At 33.3% G+C, this 13,576-nt stretch overlaps 1 protein-coding gene across 5 annotated transcripts in view; it reads left to right on the top strand.

The window, feature by feature from the left end:
• Positions 1-13,576, top strand: part of LOC134543081 (sex determination protein fruitless-like) — a 107,383-nt gene that overhangs the window by 27,209 nt on the left and 66,598 nt on the right. For all 5 annotated transcript variants that reach the window (XM_063387850.1, XM_063387849.1, XM_063387852.1 and 2 more), the window contains exon 4: positions 1,552-1,666. In XM_063387850.1, coding sequence (XP_063243920.1) covers positions 1,552-1,666 — 115 coding nt within the window. The remainder of the gene's footprint in view (positions 1-1,551; positions 1,667-13,576) is intronic.

Below are 13,576 nucleotides of genomic sequence, written 5' to 3'. Positions count from 1 at the left end.
AAAATGGAATTTTCTGCTTTAATAAGTGACATAAGATTTGTGTATCACTTGTAGATTGGGCCTCATGTATCTTTTAGGGCATGACTTTCATCAGGAAAACGCTCTGTGGAGCTGAGCTTCATAATTGAATAAAGTTTGTTTCAGAACCTGCAGAAGAATGTGCTTTCGTTTTTCTTTAAATCATAAGTATTAAAACTGTTAGTTGTTTATATTAATCAACTTATGGTACTTTAAATGTGTTTCAGGAATAACTATGTGGTTCCTGTTAGTCTTCAAGTAAATTAAATGTAGATTGTTCATGTGTAACGTGAAAAGGGTCTGTGGGGTTGTACGATGACATGAAATAAGCTAAGCTCCTAGAAAGTGTGGCAGAGTTGGCATTACGGGCCAACAGCTGGTTCCACGATGCAAACAAAGCCTCACGTTGTCAGTCCGAGTGTCCCAGTTAAGACCCCGTTCGAAGTTCTGGTATTTGTGCTTTGGTGTTAACGGCAGCCTATGCAGCGGATGGTGAACTATTAGTTAAGCGGATGCCAGTCATCAAGTCAGGGTGTGGGGTAACACAGGGTGTTAAAGATTTTAGTTACTAGTAATGAGGTGTGACAAATAACAAGTTCTCATTGTACAAGAATTGTTAATACTTTGATTAATTTTTACCTTTAATTCATTACCAATTACAATAATTACTTTTTGATTATTTTTTACTTGAAATTTGTTACATTAAAAAAAGTAATTCCTGTTTGTAGAAAAAGAGATTTAGTTGTTACATTGTAGTAATTGTTACTTCAATTCCATGTTAGAACTGTTCAATACACTGACTAAAAATTCGATGGTAGAAAGGAATTAACCTCTTGACTAACTGCTCTGTATTAATGACCTATTACATGGCTGGTATTACTTGAATGTGTATAGTGAAAACAAAAGTAATAATTAATAATGATTAATATATTTATCAAGCAACATACCAAATAAATTTAATGATAAGATACAATTCTTTTTCTGTGTCTTGCAAAATTATCTTTAACTTCATGGCAAGTAGTCTAAAGAAAATAATACTTTCTTAATTGAAAATGTAGTACTTTGTGTAGTTAGGTAATCAATTAAAAAATACAAAATAATTTAATTACTGAATACTTTCCTCTGAAGTATTTATTACTCGTATTTGATTATTTTTTCCACTGAGTAATAATTGTAATTTTTCTGTATGTTTACCAAAACTGCCCGAATGACTAGCTCAGATTGTATGGCATTGCACGCGTTGCTTGTTCTGGTCTTTGTTGATTGGAAATCTCATGACTTGTAGCTTACTCTCGTACATTGAATTATTTCGTTTTCTGAAGTTTGCCGATGTCATTTACAGTTTCTATTCATATGATAGTTTCTGTGCCATGTTTTACTTAATGACAGTTAAATATTTGTATAGAACCAAGTGTTTGCATGTTTCAAAGGTTTGCAGGGTGGTGCGTGATATATATATATATATTTATATAAACTAATTTTTTGAAGTTGTTTGAGTGGAAACGAATGAGAGTGTGTGGGTTGTGTCCTCAGACGGGATCGCTGGGCCGCTTCCATCAGAACAACCTCAACGCAATGGACGCCTCCCTTGATCCGGGAGACCAGGACCAAGGCCCCGCCTCCCAGGACACCTTGGACGGACTTGATGGTAAGGTCCTCTCTTCATTTGCTCTTTACATCTTTTGCATTTCCTGGACGCTGACCATACATAAACTGATGGTGGGGAAACACACACACACAACGCGCGCAACATTAAAATTTTTTTTTTTAAATTTGTACATAACTGTTTGGGTATTTACCAGTTCTATTTTGTAATTCTTCTATATGCTGAATTTTGCAAAAAAAAAAAAAAAACATGTTGTTGGGGTATGGTAAATTGGTTGCTGACATGCTAGCATTTTACAGATTTAGTTGTGTAGTGTGTAGTGTTTGATGAAACGTTAAATTTACTTGCTTTGTATTTGTTGGCATAACATGCTTGTGTTAGATAGTATGTTGTATTAATGTTTTAAATTTGTGTAATTTTTTTGCAAGAACCTCAGTAGATTTATTAACTCTTGTAGTTAATGTGCTTTATTTTTAGTTTTGTGAACTTTAAAGATGACCTATATTACCCAGTCTACAAGTTGAATCAATTTTTAGTAATTTCATCATTTTTTTGTTTGTAAATGTAGACAGTGCAAAAGCTTCGGAATATCAAAGTCAAAAGAAGACTAAGATTCTTTGATTTTATCTTCTGGAAAATTAAAAAAATTCAAAGATCAAAAGAATTTTTCTTGGAATATGTTAAAAGTTGGATTTCACGCCAATATCCATGGTGTCGGCTAATTGCTGTTTTTCATGGGAGAGCACCACTGCAGCCATTAAAATTGATAAGAAATGTCAGCACATTTCTCCTTAGATAGTAAACAGTGCGGCTATGGTAACCGAAAAACCCCTCCCCCAGTGAGCTCACCCACCCCCACACCCCTTATGGGTTTATCTTTTTGACAGCTCAGGCAATTATTTTTCCCCCTAGCTGACAAAAAAAAAAAGATTACCTCATCCCACAACAAAAAATTTGTCAGTTTATGCCTTTCACTAAAGCACGCTGGCATTGGAAAAAGAAAACTCACTAAACTTTTACCACACACTGTTCAAGATGAGTTGAGACAATTTTTGGCAGGTGTTCAGTGAATATTTAGACTTTGGTAGCTGGATATTCTTATAAAATTAATATTTACAAATAATTAGTAAGTCTGATGACAATACTGAAGTGTCTAATCCTGAATTTTTGCTGAAGGAAGTTTATGGGCCAACTAACAGTTCCATGAAATCTTGTACCAAATTCTGGGAATTTTATTTGTTTGTTGGGTGTTATATACTTGAACATTTAACAGAAAAAAAAAGAAGCAAATTTTCTGACGATTACAGAATTTGAACAGCATGTTTTTAAGATATTTAAAAACATGCATAGTATTATGCAATACCTATTCGTACTATGTTTTCATTTTAAAAGTACTTCATAAGTTAATCTTGCTATTACATAAGTAGTTTTTGGTTTTATAATTTTTTCTTTTAATTTACGGCAAACAAAAATTAAATATATTGTAAGTTCTTATAACTAATTTAAATGAAAGTATAACTTATTATTTGTTTTATTTATTTGTAGCCATACTGCGATTTTAATACTTGGACATTTCTTGTTTGTAAAAACTTTATGAAATCAAGACTTTTTTAATTGAGGTAACATAAAAAAGGCGATTAAAGGAAGTAAGTTCTTTAGTTTTTACACCCGTGAACATGAAATATCGTCATTATGAGGTTTCGTTTGATCAAAATTATACCTGGATTAATAATACCATATTCCATCACAAACACACACTTATTTGTCTCGTTATTTTTCTTGACAGGCTAACATGCTGGGATATTTCTCAATTTTAGTTCAGCTTAAAGCATAGACCATCTTGTAATTATTTAATTAGAGTTGCCACACGGACATGTTTCTTCAGGACCAAGAAATAGAGAATCCCGGATACAGTGTTGAACTGGTAATGTTCTGTTTTTATGAAATTTTGATCTTGTCATGTCAGTTAAAGAAGTTCAGGGCTGCCCAGTCTCATTGTACTTGGTTGGCCATCATTGAAGTGAATGATGTTTCCGATAGTTTTGATTCCATTCTTGTATTTTTGGTGCTCTGTGTACAGTAGATTAAATAGACAGCTTTCATTCTGTTTCTTGCAGGAAATGCAGAATTGCTTGAACTTAGGCTATGTTGGTTAATTTTAAAGGTAGTAGTACATTAACAGTGTCTTGATTTCATCACAGCACCAAGCAATATAATTAATCCAGTGCAATGTTAACAGTTGTCAGTGCTGTATTTATTGATCTTGAAAAAATGTTTTTAAAATTATTGATTTGAATTTTTTTAATAAGCGTAATCCAAAAAAAAAACATTTATAACTATTAAGTTTTCAGCAACTGTTTTTGTTTGTTTATGTTTTTTTTGGTAGATGGTCATTGCACATTTCTTACATTTTGATAGTATCACTGATAAATAGGGTAATGGTAATCAAAACGTCATCCATCGGAAACTACATTCACACATTTTAGATTACCATGATTGTGTAGTTAATTACTGTTTTTTTTGGGAGAATTTTCAAACTTAAGGTGAGTGGTAAGTAAATGGTTTGCCTGTGTGTGAGAGATGCTGAAAGTGTGTGTGAACATGTCATGCTAACGTACATGCATGCACATGTTTGTGTGCATGTGCACTGAAGCATATTTGTGTATTGTTAAGTTTTATATTTTCACAGGAGGGAGATGCCATTAAAGTTCAAACGAGTGTTGTACAATACTTACTTTGTGCCCACAGTCACTTATGGGGCGGAGAGACTTGGACTGTAGATAAGAGAGATGCTGGGAAGATCAGAGCAATAGGAATGAATTTTATGAGGATTATGTTAGCAGTTACGAGGGGAGACTGGATCAGGAATGAGATAGCGCAAGCAAGAGCAGTAGTACAGTATCTGAATAACATTATTGAAAAAGCGAGAACAAGATGGTACGGCCATGCTCAGAGAATGGGAAAAGAGAGGCTGCCGAGGAAAATGATGTTGTTGAAGTACACAGGAAGAAAGACCAAGGAGGAGATGGGAAGAACAGATGATTAAAGGAGTGCAGGAGAGAGGCGAGGACAGGAATAAAGTGAAGAATGAGGAATGGTGGAAGGACAGAGGAAGATGGAAACATTTTACTTGGCTGACCCGGCCACATTTGATGATGATGATGATGATGATGATATGAGTGTATTTATGATTTAGGTAGTGAAGCCCATTAGCTTATTAACTAGAAAATATTATAATATTGCGATGGTGTCGTAATAAAGGTAAGCAGGTAGGATAGAAGAAGAACAATAAATAACAAAGTGGAAATAGAAAAGTGCCCAAACTAATATGTTAAGCGATGATTATAAATTAAATTACAATTGAAAAGGGGAGAAACTTTTCTCAAGTCATATGAAATAACTAATAATGACAGAAAAGTTTTTGTTGTAACCATGTTGACTATAGCTGGTGCTGGATTGGTTGTCACGAGTACTTGCAAGTTACTACTATGGTGAAGGTATTTACAACATTCTGGCTTGATTTATATACGATGCACAGATTTGATGTTAGCGTGTCTTCTGCTGTACTTTACAGTATCATGGTAGGGACTTCCGCTGTGACACTTGACACCACCCAGTGTTTGTTTAGCGTTCATGTGATGTTCTCGCTACTGTTGCCACTTCTAAGGTACCTTCAGCTTGTTTGCTGTTTCAGAGATAGTGTAAGCTTCAGGTAAGGGAAAGTTCTGTTGTTTTTTTCTGTTTGAGTTTTTGGCCGTAGTTTAATTGGCCAGGCATTTAACATGAAAAATTGGGTGCTTGCTGTTGTTCACCATGGTTAAGTAAGATATAAGTTTGTGGATCTTTTATGATTGCTAGTTTTGTAATGTTACTAAGTATCGGTATGGTGTATATTTGTAAAATGGTTTTGGGATTTGGCGAGAGGCTTTCTAACTAATTGGAACTAATAATAATGCTGAGGCTATGGTTGCATGTTTTATGGTTGATCTTTCCATGCCATTTTGCTGTTTTAGTTTTCCATTTGGAATATTTTATTTTATTACCATTTTGAAATATTATTGTCCGATAAGGCTTTTCCAAAAAAATCACTTTGTCTGATTAAGTTTATGTAATTTAAAGGAATTACTGAGCATGTTGACTAATAAACATATAGTCTTAATTTTATTTGCAATGAGAAATATAATATATATATATTTTTTTGTTTTTGGCTGCCAAGTAGAACAACTATGATGAGCAGTCTTTTTTCAGTCATGCTGATAATCGTAAACACTTAAACCTCCCTAACTGCTTTATCTAGTAATAACAATTTCTTCTCATTAAATAGTTCACTGTAAATTTTTCTGAACTGTAAATTTGTAGTCTATTCAAAATCATTTTGTGAAAATTTTACTTTTTGAACAAATATCTAAAATGTGTGGTAAAACAGGGATATTGGTAACAGTCATGTAATAATTATTCACATTATACATTATTTTCTAGGGAATTCACCTTTGGTGCAAGATGTTTTTTTTTAAAGTTGATATTTTACTTTGCATGAATTTTTTTGCTATTTTCAATGCATGAGCTATGTGAAATAACTGTTTCTTTCACATTATGCTTGATTTCTTTGTTTATTTAACAGTATGAAGTTTAGACTTTTGTGGTGTTTAAATTCAATAGCATGGTAAGGAGGCAACCTTTTATCAGTAATTAACAATTCTCGTTAAATTTTCATTTGTAATCAAAGTGTTGTTGTTCAGGAAATGCTTTAGATGATTTCAGTAATCACACACACGAGAAAATCAAAAGGTAATTAGTAGCACTTCAAATGAGAATTAATTATTGCTTTAATAATAATATTTAAACTTTAAAAAATATATTTTTGTATATTTTTAGAGATTTTTTTGGATAGTAAACATCAGCTGAATGTTTTGTTACAGAATATGTATAGTAATGCAATAGAATGCAAACATTTTTGTGAAAAACCTTTTTGGACTCTTTTGTGTGATTGTCTGTATTTTTAATGTAGCTATTGTGACTAAAGCACAGCAAAGTCCTCAGGTATCTCGGTGATAGCTACCACACTTATTCTGTGTGTATGTTTGTTTTTTTTTGCTTTGAATTGTGCATTTATTTTAAAATACTGTTAGTAACTTGTAGTTACGAGAAATATTTTTGCCATGTGAGAACTGAGGATTATGTTATGTAAAGAAAGTCCCTCCAAGCAGCTAGTCAAGTCATTGTGTTAAAAGAAATATAATTAATAGTATTGTTCAAGTTATTGCTAGTCCTTGTATAGTATTCAATTAAAATTCCTGAAAATTTGTGCTTATGAAAGTTATACAATGGAAGACTTTAGTTTGCCAAAATTGGTAATTTTGATGTTAAAGTTTGGGCTGCAATGAAAGCACCACAGAAATTGTTTCCACACAGGGAAACATTATATTAAGATATAATTAATATTTTGAATTGACATTGATTCATAGCAGCATACCAGTCTTATATTCTTTAGTATGTAACTTGTTTGAAATTTCCGAACATCTGGTTTGGTTGAATGTTTTTGATGTGTAACATCTTAGCTCTCAGTATACAGCATTTGGTAGGAGTATTTTTGTGAATGTGACGGAAGTCGCAGGGAACGGAAATGTGTAACCATGGTGTTGCAATCTGCGGCTGATGGCGGGAACCAAAGTTCACAAAGCCAAAGAGAAACTTTATAATATAAACTTTTTTAATGAATTTTAACAAAATGGGCATTATTTTAATAAAATTCCTTGTCGAAAACCAGGACTATAGCCGGGGCTTAGTATAATTTCAAAGTTTTGCTTTCATCGGAGCCATTTCATTGTATAGTTTAAAATCTCTGTCTGCAAATTGAGTGATTCGATATTCTACATAGCTGCTCTGGCAAGGAATTCTAGCGATGGGTGCAGAAACTACACGTGATTTGCGTCAATAAACGTATTTGAAAACAATTTATATATATGTATTGAAAGCCTAAGGCTAGGATACAAGGTGGGAGGCCATAGCATGGCAAGGATTGAGGAATGGTATTTGATTGCAGAACAACATTATTCAATTACGTTATTTAATTAGGCCAAAAAACAAATTGTTTAATGAAACAAAAACAACCAATATGGTCAACAAAAATATCCAGAATCAATTAAATTGATAATACACACAGCAAAATTTCAAGTTAATGAGCCATTATCAAGGCCACAAAAAATAGAGAACAGGTTTATAGTTTTACAAGTTACGCCGGCGAAACATTACACGGTCCCATTACGAACCATCAAAAGGGGGCGTCACAAGGTAGACGCATTGAAAACAGCAAAGTCGTTATGTAGGGGAAACCTACTACATAAAGCGCGTTACATGCGTAAGTTACATTTTAAAACAAATCAATAATGTTACGTTTTACGTACGTCGACGTCTCGGGATAACAGTTACAAACAAAGTGAAGTTAAATTATTCAATTAAATCCAAACATAATTTTCTAGGTGGCGATCGAAAGGGAATTTAAACAAAACAGACAAGAATTTACAAAAGCTTACATTAAGGCAAGGGCCACCGCCTCACTCCAATCAAACCAAACTTACATTTTCTTTCCCCCGAGGTCGCTCTCGCACGTCGTACAAATTTAAGCCTAACTGACTACATGCTGGATTACAAAGAAAATGCAGCTACTCGAGCTACCGAAAGAGACAGACAAGACGAGACCAGACAAGACGAGACCAGACAAGACAAGACAAGACAAGACAAGACAAGACAAGACAAGACAAGACCGAATAAAGCTTTACAGCCGTTTATATAGCATAGGTGCAGCACAGCGCGCATGCGCCGACCGGAGGAGGGGAGGCGAGGAGCAAGCAAGCATACACTAGGAGGGGGAAGGAAGATGGGGACGACGTGCCAACGCCCGCGCTGACGCGCGGTTTTTGAATGATGCGGCGATCCCGACGCTACAGTATCATGCTCTTCATTATTTTACAGAATTCTACGTTAAATTTTGTGTCCCAAGTTTATTATTATGTGTATTTGCAGCATGAGAACACATGAATTTGGTCATTCCTGAAGTTAGATTTTACACATCTCTAAAAAGAACTAAAAGACTCGCTTAATTTTTTAAAATTCCTTTTATCTTCTTGTGACAAGTGAACATTCTGTTAAACTAAAGTGGAATCATGTGCAATCAGGTTGTGAATCTGTTCATATAGTATTTAACTACATATTTTTAGAGTTAAATATTACTGAAGAATATACTACTGCTGTTGGTAAATACCATTAGTATATTGAAATAATTGTTCTTTTTAACAAATTCATGTAGTCATTACGAATGTTGAATAGTAAAGTATTTTAATGTTATGTTGTCAGTGTAGAATATGAACCAATGCAGGAGGAAGAAATATAAATGTATATTATTTCATCGTCTGGTTTGAGTTTCTGGTCAGGGTAGGAGAGAATACTGGCTGCTTGAGGGATTGGAAAATGTGTTCAACGGGTGTGTTTTGGTTGTGGTCCTGTTACTGTCATGGCTCTTCTTTGTCTTTGCAAGTCACTTTAACTTTGTTTCCAACATATTTTTACTTACGTGCTCTGCACATATACATATTTAAAAAAATGCACACTGTGTACATTAAAATTTCTCTACATTTTCTTCAATTTTTTTTTTTTACCTTGTAGTGAAAAATGTTTTCTGTACACTGTTGTTCGAAAGTTTGTATTAATATTCAGGTTGAAGGCTGGTGCTCGGAATAGCGACTTTATCATTAAGGTATTGACTTTTAAAATATGTGTATGTTAGACATGTAAAGAGGACAAAGGTTCTTTCTGTTATGCCTTAATCAACATGTGGCACTGTAAGCTTACTTGCATTTTTAAGCTTTTGGAAATTCCTTTGCCATTTACTGCAAGTTAGGTTGCCTAATAAGAGTGAGGTTTTCAGGTAGAAGTAAGCGTACGTTTAGATGTAATTTTTGCCCTGCAAAATTTCATTTTAATGCTAACTTTTTACAAAATACTGACAATGACAGAATTTGAGAACCATATTATGTAGGACTTATTGAACAATATTAAATTACTGGATATTTAACTTATAACAGGTAATTTTTAATGAAATTATTGAGAAACATTTAAACGGTAAGACAAAATTTTTTACCGGCAGGGTAGGGAGGAAAATACTCTTGTTACAAAACTGTATCTTGGTTATTTTATACTACTCAAGGATGTCACGATACAGATTTATTACATCTGTTCTGTAATTAATACAATTAAGAATAATTTTGAATTAACTGAAGTTCTGGCTTTTATGCAATAACTTAATCACGTGTTCTATTCGATGTTGGCGATTTGTATTGCGAAAAACAATTATGGTTTGAGAAGATTTTTTTACACTCAAATGATATACGTCTTCAGAGCTGTGCAAGAGTGAAGAGAGATTTATTCTTTTCGCATAAAGGTATGTACATGTTTTGTTAAATTATTTATTGTTAGCAGTTTTCTTTAAGGTAATATTCAGTAGCCCTTCATTATCTTTTTGTGATGCTAAAACATGGTGCCATTTATATTTCTTTAACTGTCTATTATATAATGTGAAGGAAAAAAATAAATTCCAAAGAATTAAAACATAACCATGGTGATGATGCCAACCAGTGGCTACTGAAGTAAGAATTTCAAAGGCAGGGACATAACTAAACATGTTTATAATATATACATGATAGTTTCTGTTGTTAAAATTCAATATTATGCAGATGTCTGCATGCACCTTTCTAGTACTATGTTATTACTGACTTTGTTAGATTTGTTAATAAAGCATGTTTAGGAATGGTAATTGATTGAGAATATTACTTCTGCAGTCACATATTGTAGTAGTAAATGTAAAACAAAAAAAAAGATCTCTATGTGAATTTTTAAAATTTTTTTTACGTGGATGTTAAATGTAATTAATTACAAATTACAATTCATAATGCCAAAAGAAAATAAATTCAACAATTTTCACACTATAATTAATTACAAATGACCATTCACAACCCTTAAAGAAAAGAAATGTAACAATTTTCACACTAAAATTTTTTTAAGTATGGTTGTAGTATTGTAAGAAAACTTACTGTATTAAGAATATTGGATAATGGGTAGCTAATGGCACTGTGCTTAAAACTGAAACTGAAGTGTGTGGCTACAAGCGGCATTTGCCTTTATTCCACTAGGACAATCCACCGTGCATCTCTCCTGCAAGGAAAACCATGTAGTGTCGTAGGCACGAGCCAAATTTATGTTCCAACTGAATGATAAAATTTTTTATCTATGTGTAACATGAGGTTACAAAATTCACAACTTTTCAGTTAAGTATGCAGGTAAATTATGTAATTTAATGTTATTACAATTGTTTTGTTTTAGAATTTTAATTTTGAATTGGAAGAACCTGCACCCTGGCAACAGTTGTCACTGATGTGATAGTGTCGACTGACCAGTGTAGATTATGACAATTATCTTCAATCAGTCATATTATTTATGCAAAATACTAGAAAATTAGTGAATATTTGTTATTCTCTCAAGTTATTGAACGTCAATCTCTGTACTTCGACACGGCCCGAGACTCGCTGGGCTTTCGAGTAGCAGGTCGTGAAAGCTTCCACTCCAGAAAACAGTTTCCAAGGGTCACGTGACAGATACATTGTTGCCAACAGAGATCCCTTCGCCATTGTCGTGCCGCTCTTGCAGGGATTTGTATCAGGTTTCCTGCACTGCGTCGCTAGCCGACATGATATTTTACACTTGTGGGCAAGTTGCTCACTTTGGATTGTACTTTAATACTTTGATGAAAAGTGCATAGTCATTCTCCTCCATTCTTTTAAGATGCGCCAATGAATTTTTACGCAACATATAGAATTATCTTGTGTAGGCTTCCAGTTGAAAATGCCTATCATATTTTTTGTTTAAACTAAACAATAATTTAATACATTACATTAAAATATTTGTAATGATATTTCCACTGATTCAAAGCAATTAAATCCATTATTTTAATGATGAAATATTTAATTATATAATTGAGACCAGGTTAGATCTTATACTAGTTAGGGAACTTTTGAACTGTTATAATGTTTAAACAGTTCTGACTTGCCTGTTTGCATTATAATTATGGGTTTTTACGTAAGAGGGTTCTTCTTTGCCCTTGAATTTTATATTTTGTGTTTCTAAGACAACTTCTTCTAGTTTATGCAGAAGTTATATACAAGAACATTATGTCTTCTAGAATGAAGGCATTTGATTTCCTTGCTAGAATGTTTTGGAATGCTTTTTTGTTTTTTTTTTTTCAAATGGGTTTTAATTTAATCCATCTTGTAGGTGTTTGTTTACCATTTGTTGATTTTGATTTTGCTGTTGTATTTGTTATAAACACAAAAAAGGTTTTAGTTTAGTGATGTAATATTAATTTTCATTAGTAAATTTGGACAAATAGTTTCTACTCTTACAGTTTTCTTGATATAAGTAGACTTTGCATTATGGTGCCTTTGGAGTTACTAGTGCATGATCAACATATTTTAAAGTCTAATACTGTTAGTTTGACTGCCACCATAGTTGTTGCTGTTGGTGTTTACATGGTAAGTTTGTTGATTAATATTCGTTACGTAGGTACATACATTGTATTAGTAGCTCTATATCTTTTCTTGTAGGACTAATTTGATGGTATTAGTAATTTATGAGCTTAAGGATTCTCAATTGAATCCACATTTACAAATGAGCTACAGTTGTTCACTAGTATTACAAGTTTGTTATACTGAACCTTTATGGTACAACTGTATGTATGTATAGTTAATGAGCTACTGTAATGAATTATGATATGGAATTACTGAGCCTATACATTTTTACATATCAATGAAATTGTAAACCTTAAAAGATTACTGACTTAATAAAATTATTGGAGTACACTTTTGTAACATGCTTGCATGCTGGGATGTTATCTTCAAACCTACTACTGAAATGAGTCGGTTAAGGAAGAGCCGAGGAAGGTAGCAATCTTAGAGCCTGTATCAATTCCCAAAAGCCTGCTCTGTGACCACTGTTAGAGCTACAGGTTACAACTGGAATGCATTTTAGGTTTACAGCCACTACTAGGCCGAGCCTCTACTACTTACAGGAATTTGCAAGAAGGTTGCATTATAGTCATGTGTAACTTACAGTTTACAATTTTTGTATTTGGTGTTCCGGGTACATAGCATGTTTGGCATTCCAGAACTTTTGCTAGCACTGAAGAGGGTACCACACACAACAGCTTTTTTTGATGCAGTAGTCGAAAATCACTATGTATTCTTAGATTGTTTTTTTTTTTTGAAGTTATACTTCTAATGCGACTTCCAACAAGGTTGCGTTAAACGTTTAACGCTCCTGGGGAGGGGGAATAGAAAGAGAGAGAGCGAGAGTGAATGCTATTGTAAGGAACTAAATAGAGAGTAAGAAAAAAAATAAAGATCCTGACAGTTTTTAGTGTCGCCATATTTGTTTCAATTTGCAATACCCTTTTTGTATATTACAATTTAAATTGCAGAAAAAAATCATGTTTCATAGACACATAAATAGTGAGTGTGTGTCATTTCTCTATGTCCACGAGGTCTCGCCGCGTCAGTTTTCTCCTTGGGGCGAACCCGTCCGCTTAATTAAATAAACAGCTTTTATCGTTGAATGATTTCATGATTTATTTCATGAAAATCTGCTCTCATAAAAAAGTTAGTTTTATAGACATTCAATAGGTGTGTGTCTCTCTCTCTCTCTTTCTGAAAATCAATCTATGAATCATTACAAATTTATTTCCTTTATTTTTTTAGTTTGATTTGATACAATATGATTTCACTAAAAATCAATTTCTACCCCTTCCTATTTTCATTTCCACATTACGAAGTTTCACTTCTTCCACGCGGAGGGACTCCACGCACTATTTTTGCATGCAATTAAAAACTATTTTTTTTTTGTCAAGAA

Source organism: Bacillus rossius (assembly GCF_032445375.1).
Source record: "Bacillus rossius redtenbacheri isolate Brsri chromosome 9 unlocalized genomic scaffold, Brsri_v3 Brsri_v3_scf9_2, whole genome shotgun sequence".
In the NCBI taxonomy this organism is placed as follows: Eukaryota; Metazoa; Arthropoda; class Insecta; order Phasmatodea; family Bacillidae; genus Bacillus; species Bacillus rossius.
The sequence above is the reverse complement of the archived record's forward strand: the minus strand, read 5'-3'. Positions and strand labels throughout refer to the sequence as shown.